The following is a 21,773-nucleotide window of genomic DNA, read 5'->3' on the forward strand; positions in this document are numbered from 1 at the left end:
CACTTCCTAACATCTCCAAACCTTTAAACAAATGGGACAGCAAGTTGGATGTTAGAAAATATGAGGTGCCTTTCACAATGTGACAACTGCAGGCCTAGGCCCAGTTGTAGCTATTTAAAGAAAGGGTGGGGGAAATGTGAGGCCTAGCCACCACCAGTCACCTCTTGCACCAGCACTACCAAGTGTCACACGAACAGGACTCTTCCCTTTCCATGGAGTGCCATCATCAGGGCTTCTCTGTTTTGATGGACTTTCTCTGGTAAGTTGAAAGACATTTGGGAAAATGACCCTGCATCCCTTTCTCAACTGAGCAGTAGATTGCAAATGTGGTGGACAATCCTGCCCAAAAGAAGATTTTTCTTTGGCTATGATACAGATGCATTGTAAATAAAGGTGTGTGTGTGTGTATGCGCACACACTCAGCAAATAACAGTGTGTGTGCGCGCGGTGTTGAGAGCAATATTTGTTGATCCCTGATGTGGCTTGGGTAAGATTATATTGTATGTGTATGTGTGAACATAACTAATACATTCAATTGGAAGGGTTACTAGGAGGGACTCTTGGCTGGACAGAAATAGTGTGGTCAGTTTGCTACCTCATAAGCAGGAGTCAAGACACAAGGAGTTGTGTATTGTGACTTGGGCAGAGATACATTTTGTTCAGGCAAGTGGATCTAATATTCAGGTGCAGGACCAGCATTAGGAGCTGGCATCATCAGGCATCAGCCAAAGCTCACATCCAGTGGGGGGCTATATATGCTGATAAGCCCAAGCCCCCCCCAAAGCTTGAAGTTTTCGATGGAGAGGTAATCTTGTGCTCCTTTTGTAAGCAGCATTACCAAGCACCTACTAGCATTGGTTGTCTTGGCCTGTATTCAGGATAATCTTTATATAGTTATATAGCTTTGCCGAGAATTCAAACCACTTTTTCACACCTGTTCTCAGCTTATGCTAGCCTTGTATCTAGATATAGGGCTAAGAGTGAGAAACAGTGGCTTGCCTAGAGATCATAGGGAAGAAAAACCATAGACTTCTTGGTTCACAGCCACTGTGCAATTCCTATTATTTGGAAATAAATTTATTCATAATGTAATGAAAGGAGCTTTAAGAGTACTTTGGACTCTACTTCTGCTGTTCTTCTGCCCTGTAAACAGCTTGCACAGACCTGAAAGTGGCTCCCCGTACTGTTCATTGGCTGTATGTCCATTTGTGGGCAAGCATACTCACATCAAGATATGTTGTTAGTTTTAGTGCAATCCTTGGCTGTCCAGCTGTCATTCAGATAACCAGGACATTTTTCTCCTAAGGGCCAGTTGCTGTTTGCAAATTTAATAAAGCTTATTTTCAGGCTCCACATAATTAAATGTCCTAAAAATTGCCAAACAAACTTTGGCAATTTTTTTATTTTTTTGCTGCCAAACGAGTTTAAATAAGCAGCCTCACACCCTTTGGCTTGGAATTATTACATTTAAGAGATTCCTACTGATTTATGGTATATAATTTGATATGTAATTTGATATATTTGATATATCTCACGTAGCCTGCAGTTCTATACACACGTGCCTGGGTGTAAGGCTTTCCTTGAAGTCAGTGGGCCTCTCTTGGAAATCAGTATGCACATACATAAGTTTGCCGCCTTTAGTCACATTTGGAAATAGCATTTCTTTAGTTGGAATATTTTTGTTGTGTTTCTTTTAATGCCAAGGGTTTTTGTTTTGAAAATCATTCTGAAGTTAATGGCCCAGGTGTAGCATTAATTCTGAAGTTAATGGCCCAGTTGGATAACTGTGAATGCATTTTGTCAAAGGTCTTCATGTTTCACAAGCATTAACAAATTGAACAAGGTGTTCTGCCCTTTTTTGATAATCTCTGCCTGAATCTCTACTTCAAGCTGTTGCCTTTTTTGTTATTAAAGCACGTTCTAAAAAATAAAAAACGTTTGTAATAGAATACATTAAATGTTTTCCACTGGTCTTGATAAGTTTCACAAGTTGCAAATTTACAGGATTGTTTTTCTTTTCTTCAGGCATAGATAGGCAAGTCTGGACGTGAAGGAATTTCCTTCATCTTTTAAAAAACTTCTGAAGAACATCTATGTCTGAAGGGAAAAATCCCAGTAAGTTAAAAGCTTGCAACTCCAAAACTAGTTGCTTCAATAAAATGGGTAATTTTCTTTTGGGGTGGGGGTGGGGGGAGTATTCCATTCCATTCTCTCTTTTTCAGGATCAGTATAACTACAATAACCCCTTGTTCCAACAGGCTTTATTACAGCTATTGTGACTTAGGTCAGTGGAACTAGTTCGTTTCAACTAATGAGTTTTAGTGCTTTTGATCTTCTGCTTGAAAGCTACTGCCATGGAGTTCAATGGGGCTTAGTTCTGGGTAAGTGAGGATAGAAGTGGAGGTTTACCCGTCATTACTAAACTTAGCTGAAGAAGGGCCACAAATTGTTGCTGTAGATCATCCTTCACTACCTCTAGCCGTACTACCTGGGGTTGATGGAAGTTGTAGTCCATCTGGAGGGCACCGGGAAGACAAAAGTTGAGCCGGATTGCTTTGTCTACTCTATACATAAATAAATATGTCATTTTGAAATCCAGTTTAGTTTATTATTCATAGACTTTGTAAAATAAAAAAATACGTACGAGGACTTCAGAATATTCTTCATTATAAAAACAGCACTATAAAAACTTCTGGACAACTTAATACAAATTTCCTGTTCCACTTATTGTAATGAGGTTCCTCTTCCTTCATTTGATCTGTTCCTAATTTATTATGTTATAACAGCAAATATCCCTACAGAATACACAACACTTAATTTCATCATCAGCTATTTAGCTTTTAATTCTTTATTTATTTATTTATTTGTTATACTTGTATACCGCCCCATAGCCGAAGCTCTCTGGGCGGTTTACAGTAACTAAAAACAAATACAATTTAAGATGCATCTTTTAAAAAACAATTTAAAACACAATTAAAAAATTTAAAACAATATAAACCACATGCTAAAATGCCTGGGAGAAGTGGAAAGTAGTCCAGATGTTTTGTAGGATATAACCACATATCTTTATTTCAGAAGGACAAACTCATTCATAGTATTCAAGGACTTCTGTTTGATTAAGCTGACATAGTCTGCAATCCTGCATGTGGGCAGCTTAAAAATGGAATTTATGTAGCCTATGGATACTCTATCTTTTTATATGTTTTTGTAATTGTGCACCATTCAAAAGGGTATATAAATACCATTAAATCTCATATAAATAAATCTCAATTTGTTAATAGGTTTCCTTTGGCTGTTTTGATCCAGTTTCACTTCCAGGACATCTTTTATTTTAGCAAAATAGGAAAACCTTGTCAGCACTCCAAACACAAACGTTCCATATTTGTTGCTAGAAGCAATGGCCCATTTAAGTAGATCAGATCCCATGAGTAGATCATGGGAACGTTAGGATTCCTAGGAGCCTGGAAATCTTGATGTGTGCTGGAACACTTCCATCACAAGGAGATAAGTGGAAGCTTCCAAGTCAAGTAGAAGGTCTCAAACATAGGTCTTAAATCAATATATATATATATATATATAAATCAAAAGTAAGAAATAGCCAACTGCCAGGAAGGAAGGGGGAAGGAAAGCAGCCTTTCCTTCCAGCCTTGCCTCTTTTTGCTTCAAGAAAAGCCCTCTCCTCTCGTTTTGAGTAAGGTTGTCATCAGCAGTGGCAGTGCAAGGAGATGGGAGTTGGTGATAGTAATCCCTTCTTCTTCCTGGTAGCTCCACCCTCAGCCTCCTTTGGAATCTGCCATGTGTTTTATAGGCAGATGCCTGCTCTTGGGGCGCCTGAAAGACGTTTTGGTGCTCCAGCAAATTATTTATTTATTTATTGTATTTATATACTGCCCCATAGCCGAAGCTCTCTGGGCAGTTTACAGTAACTAAAAATATTAAAAACAAATATACAAATTTAAAACACATCTTTTAAAAACATTTTAAAACACAATTTAAAACATTTAAAACAATTTAAAAAACACATGCTAAAATGTCTGGGAGAAGAGGAAAGTCTTGACCTGGTGCCGAAAAGATAACAATGATGGTGCCAGGCGCATCTTGTCAAGGAGATCATTCCATAATTTGGGGGCCACCACTGAGAAGGCCCTCTCCCTTGTTACCACCCTCCGAGCTTCCTTCGGAGTAGGCACCTGGAGGAGGGCCTTAGATGTTGAGCGTAGTATACGGGTGGGTTCGTATCGGGAGAGGCATTCCATCAGGTATTGTGGTCCCAAGCCGTGTAAGGCTTTATAGGCTAAAACCAGCACCTTGAATCGAACTCGGAAACGTACAGGCAAAAGTCTTCCCCTCTTGTTTGGAGCAAGGGGAAGGTGTTGTCTGCAGCAGCAGTGGGGAGCAGACAGCATCCAGGGAGTGAAGACTTTAAAAAAAATAAAAAAAAAATAAAATAATAATAATAATAATAATAAAATTTAATTTGTGTGTCGCCTATCTGGCCAATGGCCACTCTAGGCGATGTACATATAGTAAATACATAATTCATTTCTTTACTGTTTGCAGCCCCTCTGGATTACTTTGCAGCCCCCCTGGGGGGACATGGCCCGCAGGTTGGGAACCAATGTTCTAGAGCACTTCACTGAAGTTATAAAAAAGTCATATGCATTAGAACTGACCCAGAGTTATATAAATGCAAAAAGCAGTCTTAAACTAGAACAATTAAAGTTGTTTGCAAGTGATTAGCTAGTGAAGATGTGCAGTGAGCCAAGACAGCTGTGGGGAGAAGGTAGGGTCAGGTTGTAGCACATCATGTAGCTCCAGGTGAAAGCACCAAGTTGGCAACAACAGCAAAACTAATGTATCTTAGTAACCCCTTTGTGTATTCTTTTTGAGAGAGCCGCTTTGTCCATGAGGGCCTATCAAGAGGCCAGATATATTCATTGCAAATTTCCCTCATGTGAAATGAGGGTCATAAACAAAAAAGAACTCGTAAAGCAAATATCTTTTTCTTACTATAGGAGCACAGGAAGCTGCCTTATACCAAGTCAGACCAATGGTCTATTCTGCACAATATTATCCACAGTGATTGGCAGCAGCTTTTCAGAGTTTCATACAGGAATCTCTCCCAGCCCTACCTGGAGATGCCAAGAAGTGAATCTGGGACTTCCTGCATGCGAAGCAGATGCTCTACCAGTCTCCTGCTAAATCACAATAGTTCCTGAGCCTTTCCCAAGTTAATAAATGAATGACAGTGAATGCTTCTTTGCCTGTAGCTGTAGTGAAAATGGTAAAAAAAGAATGTGTTAGTGGGTGTATTTGGATATGATCTATTGCTGGGATAGATGGGGGGGGAATTGCTAGTTTAGGCCTTGCTGAGGAGATAAAATCTTTTGTCTGAGCACACCACTGAATGTAGAGGGCTCACATTATAACTGTATGGAGGACCATTCAATCATGCAATTCTGCTGGGCCAGGCAACCAAGAGGTCTTCTGTATCTTTAAAAGTTTTGCAGGGGGAAGGGAGAATTCCACCTTGTGGTTTTTCCCATTACAGAGTTGCAAGAACACCTACACTTGGCTGACTTTCGCTTCTCCTAAAGATACAGGATCAGTCTCAGGCCAAGAACCTGGCAACCCTATATGTACATTATATTTTATTAGAGTTTTAAGGGTGGAACTGTCCCTCCAATTTTGGTTTTAAAACCCTGCAACACCCTAAAACCCTGTGGCCCGCTACCAAAAGTTTGGGAAGCATTGCCTTAGGGATGACAGCACAGAAATATTTCAGTAGTACTGTGAAGTTGTTGCCAAGAGACAGAGAGAATGCAATCTAGACTTTGTCAAGAAAAGAATGTCAACGAGATAGGCAGACAATTGCTGCAGTGTTTTGTCTGTCTTGAGAGCCAGTGTGGTGTAGTGGTTAAGGATTGTACTATAACCTGGGAGACCAGGGTTCGAATCCCCACATAGCCATGAAGCTCACTGCGTGACCTTGGGCCAGTCACTGCCTCTCAGCCTCAGAGGGAGGCAATGGTAAACCCCCTCTGAATACTGTTTACCATGAAAACCCTATTCACAGGGTCGCCATAATTCGGAAACAACTTGAAGGCAGTCCATTTCCATTTTTTTGTCTGTCTTGATCATCAGATAAACATTTGAGAGAATTCCAAAGAGATCAACAATAGACAATTGCTTATTATATTTTTTATATTCTTCCCTTCCTTTAGGAAGCTTAGAGGCTCACAAGTACTAACAAGGCTGAAAGAGAGGACCCATCCCCCAAATGAGTAATATAAGAGAAGAGGCCCCAGTGGAGTCCTGGATGTACTTCTTGTTTGTCAGGCAGTCTGTTGTTCCCAAAGCCCTCTGGGCCATGGACCAGAGCAAATGGAAAGGTGTTCCTACATAAAACAGATTATAATAATTAAGAATTTGAAATGGACTACAAATAAAATGAGGAGATGCATTAATCTTTATGAATACCAACCAGTTTTGTTCTGTCTACAGCTGCATCCTGCAAATGCAATCCCAGTAGACATTAAAGCCTTTTCCCCTTCCAATTTACTGATGAGCATCCATACACTAGCCTTGGTACCCTTAGCATTAATAGTCTTTTCTACATTGCACCTGACCTTCAGTTTTTGTAAATAGCAGTTCTTGCAAATAGCTATTTCTGCAAGTGTGGTGACATCTGAAACTGCGTTCCTTTGCATGAACTGTTCTTGTCCTTTTGAAGATAGAATTCTGTCTTCAGAAGTATAACAACAGTTCATGCAAACCATGTCAACCTTACTTCAGTATCTGTCTCTGACAGCACAAGCGATATACAAGATTTAAAACTTTTATCCTTTTTGAAGCAGCTCATAAAACAGAAAAACAATTCAACAGCAGCTACTAAAAATAAAGTAGGAAAACCAAAAGGCAGCCTATAGGAGAACAAAAGATAAATCAATTAGGCTCAAAGGCCTTCCTGAAGAGACAGATCTTAACCTGTCACTGAAAGACTAGAGTGTTGGGGTCTGGTGGCAATATATACAACTGGCACCACAGCCAAGGAGGCCCTGTTCCTAAGAGATACCCTCCACCACAGAATAAAGCCTCAGATGTTGAATAGAGTACAAGACGGTGTACAAATGGGGGGAGGTGTAGACCTTAAAGTACCACAATCCTAAGGTATATAAGTGTTGTAAAGAACAGAACCAGCATCTTGAATTGAAACTAAAAACCAGCAACCGGTGAATATTGTGCAATGACTGAGTGAAAAGTTCTAGAACGAATCAATAACCTGCTAGCAGCATTTTGCACCAATTTTAAGTTTCTAAATGCTTTTCAGGACCACCCCTGTGTTAGTCATGTTCCAGTCCTCAAGTCTTGATATTATTAAAGCATGAATGATCATATGTAGGTTAAAATGGCAGCATAGCTATCCCTAGATATGGCCAAAGTATTTTAGGTTTTAGTATCTGTCCCCAACAGCAAAAGCTTTAGTTCATGTATAGGCTGCCTTTCAGTACAAGACTTCTAGGTAAGTATTCCTTCTTAAAAGTAAGCATAATTTAAAAAACTTCAGCAAGACATGATGGCCCTGCCACTACTCTTTTATATCCCTCTGTGATTTTCCTTCTAGTCTCTCATCTAGGGTTGCCAGGCTCAGGGCCTGATCCTGATCCTATATTTTTAGGAGAACAGAAAGTCAGCCAAGTGCAGGTTTTCTTGCAACACTGTAAAGGGGAAAATCACAAGGTGGAATTCTCCCTTCCCCCTGCACAGCTTTTACAAATACAGAAGACCTCTTGGTTGCCAGGCCAGGCAACCCCTCTGGGAATGCAAAGGTCTGACTCACTGTAAGCTTGCCTCATTTTGAAACTGAACTAAAGGCTGAACTTTTCAATGGAACTGAGGCCTGCACCTACACTCGAAATAATAAGATGGACTTACAACCTAAACTGAGCCTGGACTAAAAGCTAAGCCTATGTTTTTTATTTATATGTTGATGTTCCCTCAAACTAGATTTGGACTATGGTCTTTGGAAATGTAGAACTTTATACAGTACTAGTTTTTATCCCCTTTCCAAAACTGGGTTAACTCCAGGTTTCCAGTTGAGGCTTACTGCAGCCACTCAAAAGCTTCTGTGGCAGAGCAGAGCTGTGAGACCTGTAAGTTTCTACAGAATTATTCCTCTCCCCCCCCCTGCAGTTCTTGAGCTGTATATTCCTACAGGATTGTTGAAACTGAGTTCCTGCCATTCGCTGCCCTTTGCTGAGTTTTTGTTTCACGTTGTTTCAGGGAAGGACCGTAGCTCAGTGGTAAAGTATCTGCTTGGCATGTAGAATGTCCCAGGTTCAATCCCTGTTGTCTCCAGGTAAGGCTGGGAAAAGCTCCTGCCTGAAATCCTTACCAATCAATTAGACCATACTGAGCTAGATGGACCAATGGCATCTTTCTGTGTTTCTGCAACTGATAATTAACAAAGTAACCCTGGCTCAATTTATGTTAATGTGACAAAAAAGAGACTTTGATAAGGTAATGTATACTTCTGCCTTTAGATGGATCCCTATCCCTGGAAGGTTTGCAGCGTATGTACAATTTCTGCTACGTGTTTGGAACTCTTGGGATGCTGCTATAGAGCATGTACAAAGCTGATGCTGCACTTCAGCTGACTCCCCAGATTAGGCAAATAAAATTAAAGCTGGGAGGAGGAAAAATGCATGACTCTGGTTATGTTCCCCATCTTCCAAGGCATTTTAACAGTGGTGCAGTTAGGTAATTTTAGACTCTAGACTTAATGGTCTTATGGAAGGGCCCCCTCTGGAGATGGTAAATGTGTACTTTTTCACTTACTTCAAAATGTGACAAGCCAGCTCTGCTGTGTTTGGAGACCCACATGGTGATTCTGCTGAGTAGAGCCCTGCACTTCTGCCTCAAAGTCCAGCCCTGATGGCACAGCTGTTTTTTAACCAACCAATGATTAAACAATTCCTGTAGGCTAGTAAATATGTAATTATTTTTTTCTCTTTCTTTCCTCCTCCCATCCCAGGATGAAGATGAGACGTCACAAGCTCTTTTTGACTCTGTGCATGGCTGGTCTTTGCCTCATCTCCTTCCTTCACTTCCTGAAGGCTCTTTCCTATGTCACATTCCCCAGGGAGCTGGCATCGCTTAGCCCTAACCTAGTCTCTAACTTTTTCTGGAACAATGCACCCGTCACGCCTCAGGTCAGCCCTGAGCCTGGGGGTCCAGAGTTTCTCCGTACGCCACTGTACTCCCACTCACCTCTCCTCCAGCCTCTCTCCCCAAGCAGGGCTGGTGAGGAGCTGCACAAAGTTGAGTTTGTGTTGCCTGAAGATACTGCTGAATACTTTGTACATACCAAAGCTGGTGGTGTCTGCTTCAAACCAGGCACCAAAGTGTTGGAAAAGCCACTAGCAGGCCGTCCAGATGAGAAAATAGAAGGTGCTGCTTCTGGGCGTACAGGCCGGAAACCTCTGAGCACCAATGGGACCAAGCGGCGTAAGTGGGTGGAGTGTGTCTGCCTTGCTGGCTGGCATGGGCCTAGCTGTGGAGTGCCCACTGTGGCCCAGTACTCAAACCTTCCCACTAAAGACCGCCTGACCCCACGGGAGGTACCACGGAGAGTCATTAATGCCATCAATGTCAACCATGAATTTGACCTCTTGGATGTGCGTTTCCATGAGCTGGGTGATGTGGTAGATGCCTTTGTGGTCTGTGAATCAAATTTCACTGCCTATGGTGAGCCACGCCCCCTCAAGTTCCGTGAGATGCTACTTAATGGTTCCTTTGACTACATCCGCCACAAGGTTCTCTATGTCTTCCTGGATCACTTCCCCCCTGGTGGGCGCCAGGATGGGTGGATTGCTGATGACTACCTGCGCACTTTTCTGACTCGGGATGGCATCTCTCGCCTCCACAATCTGCGACCAGATGATGTTTTCATAATTGATGATGCAGACGAGATCCCAGCTCGTGATGGCGTGCTCTTCCTCAAACTGTACGATGGTTGGACGGAGCCCTTTGCTTTCCATATGCGCAAATCCCTCTACGGATTCTTCTGGAAGCAGCCTGGCACCCTGGAGGTGGTTTCTGGTTGCACGGTGGGAATGCTGCAAACGGTGTATGCCACAGATGGGATCCGCCTACGCCGGAGGGAGTACTATACCATGCCAGGCTTTCGGCAGTATGAAAACAGCACAGGTCACATCCTGGTGCAGTGGTCGCTGGGGAGTCCGCTCCATTTTGCTGGCTGGCACTGCTCATGGTGCTTTACACCGGAAGGAATTTACTTCAAACTGGTGTCAGCCCAGAATGGAGATTTCCCCCGCTGGGGTGACTATGAGGACAAGCGAGACCTTAACTATATCCGGGAGCTAATTCGGACTGGTGGGTGGTTTGATGGTACCACCCAGGAGTACCCTCCTGCAGACCCCAAAGAACAAATGTATGCCCCAAAATACCTGTTGAAGAAGTATCAGCGCTTTCGTTACTTACTGGAGAACCCCTACCAGAAAGCAGAGGGGGCTGGGTGAGGGAAGTGGGGCTTGCATGGAAAAAGGGGACCTTCTGGGGGAAAAAAGTGGGAAAGTGGGGTATGTCTTTTGGTTTTCCTTCCCCCCTCCCCACCTGCTCCTGCTGGGGTATGTATGTTCTCTCCAGGCTCTGCCTGCCTCATTCCAGAAAAGAGACTTGGGTGTGTCTGGGTGTGGGGGAGATTCCAAATCGTGAACAACAACCAGAGGATTGGTTGGCCTCTGAGAACTGGCCCTGAGAACTAGTAGAACTTCACTTTTCTTGTAGGATGGGTGAAAAATCTTTTGCAGGTAGCACCGCTCTGTGTGGCATGGAGACATGAAGGAGCCTGCAGCTAGATGTGTGAGTGTGCAGAAGGTTCTACTTTCTTTGCAGTTTAAATGAGGATGTGTTGCTAAAAGCCAATGTTCTTCTGAGTCATTCAAAACTAATGGCTGTCCTATAAGCTCCATTCTCCTTGCATATTGCTGCTTGTTCAGCCCACAGAGATTTCAGGCAGAGGTAAGAGCAATTCTTGGTTGTTCTCAAGAGCACGTGGTGATGCTTGGCCAAAGACCACACTGCCCCTGGGTACAGTGCTTTTATTTGTAGCTGGAACAGGCGGGTGGCAGCTTTACTAGGCGAGGTGTGTGTGCACGTATGTAGGTGTGAGAGAATTTTTGTAGGTGACCACAGGAGTCATGCCTGTCTAGGATATGTATATTTTGCCATGTGTGCTTGTTACATTAGGTTGTAAGTGTGAGCGTGCACACAAATGGGGAGCATGGTAGCACCAAAGAACTCTGCTTTCCATCTGATGATTATTGACGTTCAGGGAAACTCTACAAACTGGCAGGCTATGAAGTTTGAAAAGCTGTCTGATTTTGCCTATGAAATGGATGTTTTTGGTAGCCTGCCTCTAATGTGGAAGCAAGAAGGCAGCAGGGCCAGCAGCCCGCAGGTTTGCAAGGGAAATTTCCATTGAGGACACACTTCCCACTTCTACTAAAACAAAATGTGATGTTTACATTTTCATCTAAAGTGGTGTGTGTGTCATGTTCTGAGTTGCTTTTAAAGAAAGGGGACACTAGGGTACTAAAGCTACAATGCCCGAGCTATTACTTCTGGAACAGGAGAGGAGCAAAGGTACTTGGCTCTATGATGCCACCATTTTGAGGACAATGCTATATTGTTGGTCTAGCACTTGCACACCTATAATGTGGTTTGCAAACAGAGGGGGAAGAATGTGTGATTGATGGAACTGATGTAGGAGCCCAGTGGTTAGATAAGGGTGTCAATCATGTATCCTTCCTCTTTCAGTGAAATGGCTCCAGTGTGTATTTAAGTTACATTATGGAGTCAGTGTGAAATGTACTGAAAACCCCACATTATGTTTGCTGCTAAGGATATATATTAAACAATGAGTTACTGTGCTTACTGCTGGAAATGGGTAATGTGCGTGCAGTAATAGGAGGAGCCCCATGCTACCAAAAACAGATTCCTTGCCAGTGGAACAGTATGTTACTCTGATATGTGGTATGTTTCTCTCTCTTTCTCCCTTTGGCTTTCACATTCTTTCCTGCCCTTAAGATGCATTCTTCCTGTGCTGTGTCTTGCATAATAGGTTTCCTTTGGCATCATTCCTAATGTTTGTCTCCATTATGCACTCAACCAGTTCACGTTCTGCCATTGTCATGTGGTGAAACCACTATGCATTAACTCTCCTTTTTGGTGCAACAACTGGTCTTGTGAACGCTTGAGATGATGGCTCTTCTTCTGGCACCAAATTTTCTGGAATGTGGGTTTGAGCCAGGAGATGGTGAACTGTACCCTTGATATTTGTGAGAGATGTGCTTCCGTCAGTCACAGGATGGCTCCTTGTACCAACCCAAGTCATCTTGTGTTTAACTGTGCCGTGTAAAAATGGTTGTGTGAATTGACCTTTATGCCTTTAAAATGAAGTAAATTCCTGCCTAAAGCAGCCCTGAGCTCACTTGAAGCCCCTTTTATTTTTGTTGCAATGGTGAATGGATTGGCTTGTGCTGCCAACCTAACTTTGTGCATCACTATAAGGCACTTCTAGTAAATGCTAAACATTTTACATGGTTCCTGTCAAAGCATTAAACCAACCTCCCCCAAACTGGTGTTTGGTCTTGGACTCCAACTCCCTTCTTCCCTGACCACTGGCCATGTTGGCTGGGGCTGGTGGGAACTGAAGTCCAAAACATGGTGAGGCCACCAGGTTGGGGAAGGCTGCATTAAAATGACCTGTGAAACGGGCTGCATACCTCTTTTCTTAGATCTTTCTTGTCTCAAAGGAGAGGGATCCTGAACCACACTGGGTAGTGGAGACAGTGGGTTGTAGTGATTATGGTGCCTTGTAGAGCAGTCCTCAAACTGCTTTGCTCAAGTGAATGCGCAGCAGTAAGAAAGGAGCCACTGGTGATGACGATTTGAGGTTAGCAACACACCGGTGGCTCCCAGGACTTCCACACAAGGGGCCACCACACAGAGGGATAGAGGGAACATGTTTCTTTCACGCTAGGGAGGAGATGAGAATCTAGGCTCAACCTGCAGCGCTTATGACTACCCAGCCTACCAGTTATAACACAACTGTTCTTTCACTACTGATGTGTGTAGAGGGGCGAGAGAGGTGGAGGTGGGAGAGATGTTCTCAAACTATTGTGATAATGGAGAATGTGTGCTTTTGCTACATAGCAGGGCCTGGTTGCAAGTCTGTGCCATATATTGGGACCAAATTCCAAAAAATACTGTCAGGAAATGATGACTAAGGGGACAACCTCACCATGCCCTCAATACTGTGCAACTTCCTTGCAAAAATGCTCTCCTTCCTCCAACCTAGCCCACTGTTCATTTTAGTCCCTGCACTTGCTCTACAGGGCATGCTTTGTGCGCATCTAGGGCTTTCACAATGCCTGCTCATGAATTCTTAATGCTCCCATCGCTGCTGTCTCTAGGCTCCATCTGTCACTGAAGCACGACACAGTGAGGCTATTCCAGTCCTAGTCCTTTCTTTTTCCTTTCTGCAACTCTTCCCTCCCCTCCCTTGTTCCACTTCCTTTGGGTTTCCCCCCCTTCCCCTCCCCCACTGTTGTGTGCAAGGAACAGATCCCATTGTAACTGGATAAGTTAGCAGTGAATTCCTTTGGGACACTGAAAGGACTCTTTGTTCTGGTCCCCTTCTTTGACTGCACCAAAGTGAAACTTGAAACTGACCTCTTGGGTTAGGGGAAGAAAAGGATACTTTTCAGTAAAGGCTTTGCTTAAAAAAAATACAGCAGCCTTTTGCATATGGTGATTTTTTTAAAAAAAAAACTTCATTTAAAGATGCTCTATTTAATTATTTATTATGTAGCTGGAACATAGTCCCGCAAGAAGGAACTCTGCACTAACAGAAAAGCCTTCTATGCTCCTATGGAATGGGGGTGGACAGCAGTGGCTAAAGGAGAAAAGGCTTTTGGAAAATGTCTTGGCAAGCCAATATTTTAGGCACCTAAATTGACCCCCTGACTTGTAGAAAGTAAACTGAGCTGACTTGGGCATGCATGACAAATACAGTGTTCAGCCTAAAGGATTCCTGAAAATAAATGAGTTAAATCCCACATACGTATGTGACAGGTAGAAGAGGAGAGCTCTCTCATAAACCTCAGGGGAGAGCCCTTTCATGATTTAAGAGCCTGCACTAATTGAGGGGGCCTTAGGCACAATTGTACAAGAACTGATGCAGAAAAATTAGGGAGCACACACGTCTTCCATCTTATGTGAAGGCTGCATCCAGCTGGTATTATGCAGAGAGAATCTAATATCCTAGCCCATCATTCCAAAGGTAACAACGTGTGGTTGGTGGGCAAAGCAGCCTGCTTTTGGTGTTGTCAGTGGCTGCATACTAACTAGGAGCTGCTGCTACACACATACATTTTAAAGTGCCTGCCACCTGCCCCTTCTTCAGTGTAGTGTATACATGAAATGTGTGTTCTGCTTTGCAGCTGCACTGATGTGTCTTAAATGTACTGATGATGGGGTTTTGAAGGGAACCTTTGGTATTTGTAGAACCACTCGTGTCACTTTAAAGGGAAAAGTGTGGGTTGACTTAAAAGTCTTAGCGGAGTTCTTTCCTGCTACGCAGAAAGGTTTAGAGCAGTCTTTGTTATCATGCTGTTCTTAGCTGCTTGGGTTGTAAGTGTACTACAAGCACAACAATGCACTATACTCATGAATGCCAGCATAGAGCTCTTAGCAGAGCTAGCTTTTGCCAGCTTGCATCTCTTCTCTCCCCATAAATAGCTGGAGGAGGTTGAGGAGTACATCTTTCCCCTTTTCCCCATTCCTATCCCACCTCACTTATCCCTAGAAAACCTCCAGAAAGGTTCAAGCATTGCTGTCCTGGCCAGTAGCTGGTGAGTGAATGCCCACTTTGTAGCCAGGATTTAAAACAAAACTTCCCATTTGTTCAGAGAAGCCCCATATTCCTTCGCTCTCTTCGAACCTGATTCATACAAACGAGGTTGTAAAATTGGTCCCTTTTAAGTTGCAGATGGTGGATTGAATGCTCCTCCGTATTTAAAAACCCAAACAAACTTCTTTGCCCATTTAAAAGAAGTTGTGAAGGAGAAGTTATAGCCACCCCAGAAGTTTCCATGTTATGCTAGGTTTGTATTTCTAGGGATTCCTGCCCACTACCCACCCCATCCTATAAGAAAGCATACCTGTAGTATGAAATGGTATGGGCCAGGAATAGTTTCACCATCTTAACTGCTCTTCATATGAACTAGGCATTGGAGAACAACAGCTTTCATCTACTCTTCAGTATCTTTTCACATCTTAACCCCTTTAACAATTCAGGCAGCAACTTATGTCTCTGATTGTTACCTATTTGTACTAATTCTTACCCATTAATATGTTCTCGGTGACTTTGGGGGGTCCTTCACATCTTATCTAGTTACAAGGGACAGAGCTGGTACTGTACAGAGGGCTGGATAAGCTGTTCTTTTTAGTTCTGTGTATCTATGTGAAAGAGATATTTCTCTCTCTGCTATGTAGCTCCTTGTCTTCCCAGTAATGTCATTAAGACTGGGTATTCAGCTGCTTAACACAAAAACTGGAAGATTAATAACTTATTTCCTATAGCAGGCATGTAAGGACATTCTGAATAATTTAAGGTGAAACCAATGTTTTTATCGCAGGTGTGATAGAGCTCAGATCTAAACTAGGACTTTTTTCCTGCTCCTAGGCAATTGCCCCACTTCATTTCTCTGTCTTTTATGACGGAGATCTAGAGTGACGTTGATGTAGTCACAGTCTAGATTGGATTGGAAGGAACAAGATGCCAAGGCTTTATAGATCTTAAACCGATTGGTTTGGAAGAAGGAATGAGACTCCACCCATCTCCATTTATGTCAACCTTCAGAGCACTTTTCTACTCTGAAGGAACTTAAAAAGGGAAAATATGGAGATGGTGAGTTTTGGTGTGGGAGATAGGGGTGGGTGAGGCGTTAAAGGCCTTAACCCCGCTATAAAGCAGGGATGGGGAACCAGTGGTCCTCCAGATGTGTTAAACTACAACCACCGCCAGCCCCAGCCAACATGGCCAATGGTCAGGGATGATGGGAGTTGGAGTCCAACAACATCTGGAAGGCCACAACTTTGCTATAAAGAGATAATTGTAATGCAGAACTTTCACTGGAAAAACCAGAGCTGGTAAATCAACCTAAAAGAGATATGAAGAATCAGCAACAAGGGCACACACCACTATCCAGCATAATCCCAGAGGAAACAATTGAGCAGTATTCTGCAATGGAAAGTCCTGGAAACAGTTTATTTTGTAAAGAAAGGATATGGGATCTCTCATCCCAGCAAACCGAAATAGCTTTTGTGCCCCCTGTTGGCTGAGGAATACATAGGACTTGTCAAATTAAGTAGAAGCCCTTTAAAGTCTAATTTATAAATACCAATTATTAATAATTTTTTGTAAGGAAAAACTGAAGTGTACATTCTGAAATCATTTTCTCTGTAAATGGTTGGATTTCATTTCACCCTTAAAGGGATGTTTAAATAAATAAATAAATTACAAACTATGAAAGGGAAATTAGCATGTGTGGTGTTTTTTATTTCCAACTGAAATCGGAAGATGTTCATGGAAGAAGAGAGCTTGCTTGTTTCTTTCCACTTGGAACTGATTGTGTCTGTATATTCCTTCCCTTCAGCCTGAAAGAGCAATTGCCTAGTGAACTGTGGAAGTTTATACACAGTTGAGATATTTGTGTTTCTCCACAACAGGATAATAGAGTATATAAACACCTTTTAACACGATTGCCACTGCAGCTATATATGTGCACCAGAATATTCCACACAGAACTGTCTAACAAATGGCATGATAATACTGGATTGAGATTTGGTGCCATGCATCCATCTCAACTGGACTCTGAAAGGAGAAAGAACAAAAGGCATGTAATGCAAAATATGTTGTAGTGGATGATTACAAAATCTACAGTTGATGAATGAATTAGTGAACGGTTGCATAATATTTTAACCAGAGGTCAGTTAGGCACTGGAGGCTTGCTTAACATTAGCAGATGTGTTAATATCATAGGACAAGTTCATACTATGCAACAACAGTTTTCTTTCCTCTTTGCAAATAAGCTATGTATGATAAATGTCTATTGGTTAGGACCCATTCTATCACCAACATACTTTCTCTCTTCTTCCCCCCAGTCCTTGGAGTAGTTTTGCAACTATTAGTATATAATTAAAATTAAGTGGATGAACAAACATCCACATGAGCACAATGTACCTCTTAAAATACGAGAGCACAATGACAGTTACAAATCTGAAGCATGAGCCCATGGTTGACTTCCTGATATGTGTTATTAAGGCAAGTTGTGAAGCTGGATTCACACTGAGGCTGAAGAACCAGCTGTGCCTGCACTAGAATTCTATTTTCACTGTAACATTTTATTTTCAGAGAAGGCATATAGGAGTGTTCTCATTAAAGCAAAGCAAACAGATTCAATTTAAGCATCCATAGAAATTTCACTGTAAGCCAGAGCTCAGTTTTATCACCCAACTGTTTTCAGTTACTGTATATATTGCCAAGATAGAAATAAATAAAACTTCAGGCCACCTACAGCTCACGATGTTTAAATCATTAATTAAATAGAAGGATTAGTAAGCATCCTCAAGGATTAACCAGTTTAAGCAAACTTCAGTGAACAGACAGTAGGTGATCTTACGTGAACAGCTGAAGTTCAGGCTCCCTCTTATGAAAAACATGGGGCTACCGTTGAAAAGAACAATCCCATGTCATGTTTTCTGCTCCCCTGCATCTCATAGTATAAACTGTGCCCTGTCCTGTATGAATCAATGGCATGCTTTTTACCTCCTAGAATTGCTAACAAGCATTTAATTCCCCTCCTAAAATCAACAATAAGCTTGCAAAATTATATCTGTGCACGCATGCACAATGCTATGCACCAAAAAAGGGCACCTGCAGGGAGAATTGTAAAGTTGCTGGTCTGTCAGTTGCTATAAGAAATTATAGCAATCTTAACTATGTCTACTCAGAGGTAAGTACTACTGAATTCAATGGATCTTACTCCTGGGTAAGGGGTTAGGATTACTGCCTAAGACATCTAGGTGAACAAATGAAGGTGTGTAGAAAGAACTGTCGCAGAGCACATGCTCTACATGCAAAAGGTCCCAGGGTCAGTCCCCAACATCTCTTGGGTTGCGTACGTGCCAGTATGCTAATGTTTCCATGAGGTGCACAGATCTGATTTTTCTATGTGTGCTTTTGTGCATGTTCATCCACACATGAGTGCTTTCATTTGAACTGTATTCGCACTGTGTATTATTGTTCCCTCCCCTCAAGTAGTACTTCCCCATGCTGCCTGAGTCCTAGAAACCTGAGGTTCATTGTGGGCATGCATGCAGACATTTGCTTACCTGTGCACACCGTTTTTTTTTTTTGAGATAGTTTTCCAGCTTGTATGTCCACAATCAGGGAACATGCAATTTTATGTTGGATTCCCCACCCTCTTATTTTATTATCAGTGGATCAGGAAAATCTGAATTAAACGGCAGAAAAGTGTGGGTGCTGTTTGGATGAGGACAACATAGTGTGGATGATATATAAAATGTGAACACATGGGATGCACCAAATCCACTTTAAACCTCTGTGTGTACACATCCTATGCAGGAGATGGGAGACCTTTGTCTTGATACCCTGGATAGCCACTGCCAGAGTAGACAATAATCTGCTAGGTGGACTCATGGGCTAACCTGGTATAAGACAGTTTCCTATGTTCCTAAAACCAACATAAAATGACTCCAGTGGTGCAGGGAAAGAAGAACAAAAGATGGACAGTATGAAAATTTTGGTCTAGATCAGCCTTTCCCAACTAGTGGGCCACCAGATGTTGTTGGACCACAACTCCCATCAGCCTCAGCCAGCATTGCCAATGCTCAGGAAAGATGGGAATTGTGGTCCAACAACATCTGGTGGCCCACTAGTTGGGAAAGGCTGGTCTAGATGGTCAATAGCTCTTTTCCTCAGAGCTGAAGATGATACAATCAGATCCTCATTTATTAAAACATTTTATCCCACCTGTCTGCCTCCATATGAGACACTCACTACCAATCAATAAACAATCCCCCAAACTCAAAAGTAATAAAATATAAAACAAAAAACGTGTGCACAGGTTTGCCTTGTTTTAGTGCTTCACAAACTTATTCAATCAGAGCGAAAAGTGGGACCAAAAAATAAAAAGTATATATGCCATGAGAAACAGTGTCTCTGAGTTATCGTATTTCAATCCTCTTGAAACTCAGGTCTTCCTATACACAGCATACCAGTGGGAAAGTTTTATCTTTCCCATGATAAATCCTGGATGTATTACAATAAACAAAAACAACAGACTAGGATGCAGCATGAACTTTGCCATCATGAATGATTATCAGTAGCAGGTAGTACACACAAATCCCCACCACCTTTCTAAGCAGGCTAGAAAACAAACTCACTGGGTATAGGCAGGTGACAGGCTTCATTTTATCATCACTTTCATAGCATAAGCTGGGATGTCTGATCCAGCAGCAGGCCTAGTTCAAATTCTTCTCTTCCTCCTTTTGCAAAGCTTTTGATTATATGGCTCTGCTTGCTGTTTCAGCTCCAGGTCTGGAAATAACAACTTCTGAAAAAGAGATTTGGTGCTATTACTAAACCAGTAAATATTCTACTTGATAATAGCAGGCCTGCATCTGTGGCAAAACTTGCAAGTTTGGAGCTTAAGCACATTTTTCAACTTTGGCACTGTGTAATTATCCCTTGATATGAAATAAAATAAGCTCAATATTTTACTGAAGAAAAAAGTGGTGGAGATTTAAATAGTGCTCGACATTTAGAGAAATCATTAAAAGAAATCATAGGTTTCAATTTTATGCTGGATGAGAGCCAAAGTGGTTATTTCTACCCTACTTGAGATAACACTCCAAGAGCTAAATAAGCAGGTAAAGACTCAACTGGCTTTCTGCTAAAGTCACCAATACCTTTAGTTTATTTTGATCCTTCCACTAGGGTATACAGTAGGGCTCAGCTTTTCAGCATTCTGCTAATACGGTGGCTAAAATTAGAATAAGGCCCCACTCATATGGCGCTTGTTCTGCTTTTACAGTGTTTTTCAGGCGCTGTATGAGTGGGGCCCTACTGTATAACAAAGGATTCTCAGTGCAGCAATAAGGAGGGAGGCACTCCATCTTCCAATTTACCCCTCCTTGTATGAGAGTGAGGAAAAATGTCCTTGGTTCTTGGAAGCCCTTGTGAGCTCCAGCACATCTTAACAAGGGGAAGGAGATGGCAGCATGATTATCTTTAAAGGCATCTCAGCAGGGATGGTACAACATGGCACCCAAAGGGAAAGTGCCTCCAGGACAAAGTTATCAAGTAACCTGGGTCTTTGTAGCCACCATTGTTCTTTTGGAATGGTGATTTAGAGGGGTGATTCAGTGGTGATACAGTGAAACTGCTGGTCTACATAGTACAGGGATGGACATACTGTCCTCTTGTGGATTGCAGCTATCTGGCATGCTGATTTGACATACCTGAGCCTCCCAAATAGCTCTCTGGAAATGCTCATATGGTTTCTGTTAATGCACCTGATACCAGATCATTGCTAATTCCATCAATTCGGCTAATGTTTATTCTAAAGGTCTGATTTCATATATAAAATCTTCTGTATGGATGTGCCCTTGCTGTGTGATGTGCACAAGTGTCCAACACACGTACAAAAAGAAATTAGAGGGAGAATGCCTTAAATGTGGTTGCTCGTGAAGGGCTCTCCTTCATATGATTTAGTACCACGCATTCTGCATATAAAAATGACATAAACAGGCATAAGTTGTATTTCTGGAGTTTTAAAACAAACATTCTCTCGATCAGATGCATTCAGTGAATGGAACTAATCCCCCTAAAAACAGCTAAGTCCATTGCTTAAAAATGTATACGCCATAGCTCTGCGAGCCAAAGAGAATCTCTGCAACATACATAAAACTGTAATAAGGCTTACCTCTGAGCCTGTCAATAAAGTGCAAACTAAGAACAAACCCACGCAATGGCATGCTTAAGTATCTTGCAACCCGGCAATGGGGTTATTCAAGTGCTTGAAGTTAAGCACATGCCCAAATGCTTTGCTGAATTTGGGTAGTACACTGTTGGGAACATTTTGATCTGAAGAACTAAATATAACTTTATACTGCAATCTAAAGAGCTGGAAAGATTGTGTCAATATGGCAAAGTCCTCCAAGTTTATGGGATTTCCATGCTCTCCGCTTGTAAAATGCTGGGTAGAGAAATTATGTTTTGCCACTTCTCCTCCGCCCCCTTCTGCTAAAGGCTACAGATATAGTTCCAGACTAGACTACCGCTGGAAACAATTTTACCTAGGGCATGAAGACACTGCGTGATAATGTGGATTCAGTGCTTGATGTAAGTGCCTTTTTGGGGTGCTGTACACGTGATGTGATCCCCATGTTGTTCCTGTACCACACTGTTTGTCAATCTAAAGTGCATTCTACTGGAATGGTTATAATATGTTTTGTGCCAAGAATGCATTTCTTAAGCGCTTGCTGCATACATGTGTACACAGAGAGTGCTTTCTCAGGTCACCTCCTATTGGGGCAGACCTACTGACCTTGCAGATCCCAGTCCCCCCCACCATGTTTAATTCGCTAGAACAGGAATA

The 21,773-nt window shown here is 42.2% G+C and overlaps 2 protein-coding genes across 10 annotated transcripts in view; both read left to right on the forward strand.

Moving 5' to 3' along the window:
- Window positions 1–12,509, forward strand: part of MGAT3 (beta-1,4-mannosyl-glycoprotein 4-beta-N-acetylglucosaminyltransferase) — a 56,356-nt gene extending 43,847 nt beyond the window's left edge. For 2 of the 9 annotated variants that reach the window (XM_061639165.1, XM_061639170.1), the window contains exon 2: window positions 9,035–12,509. In XM_061639165.1, the coding sequence (XP_061495149.1) occupies window positions 9,036–10,541 (1,506 nt within the window). In that variant the 5' untranslated portion in view covers window position 9,035 and the 3' untranslated portion in view covers window positions 10,542–12,509. The other 7 variants (XM_061639167.1, XM_061639166.1, XM_061639169.1 and 4 more) reach the window with 7 other exon arrangements.
- SYNGR1 (synaptogyrin 1) overlaps window positions 1–21,773 on the forward strand; it is a 229,589-nt gene that overhangs the window by 182,168 nt on the left and 25,648 nt on the right. The gene's annotated exons all lie outside the window — the stretch shown is intronic.

The sequence above is a fragment of the Rhineura floridana genome, chromosome 8 (assembly GCF_030035675.1).
Source record: "Rhineura floridana isolate rRhiFlo1 chromosome 8, rRhiFlo1.hap2, whole genome shotgun sequence".
NCBI lineage: Eukaryota > Metazoa > Chordata > Lepidosauria > Squamata > Rhineuridae > Rhineura > Rhineura floridana.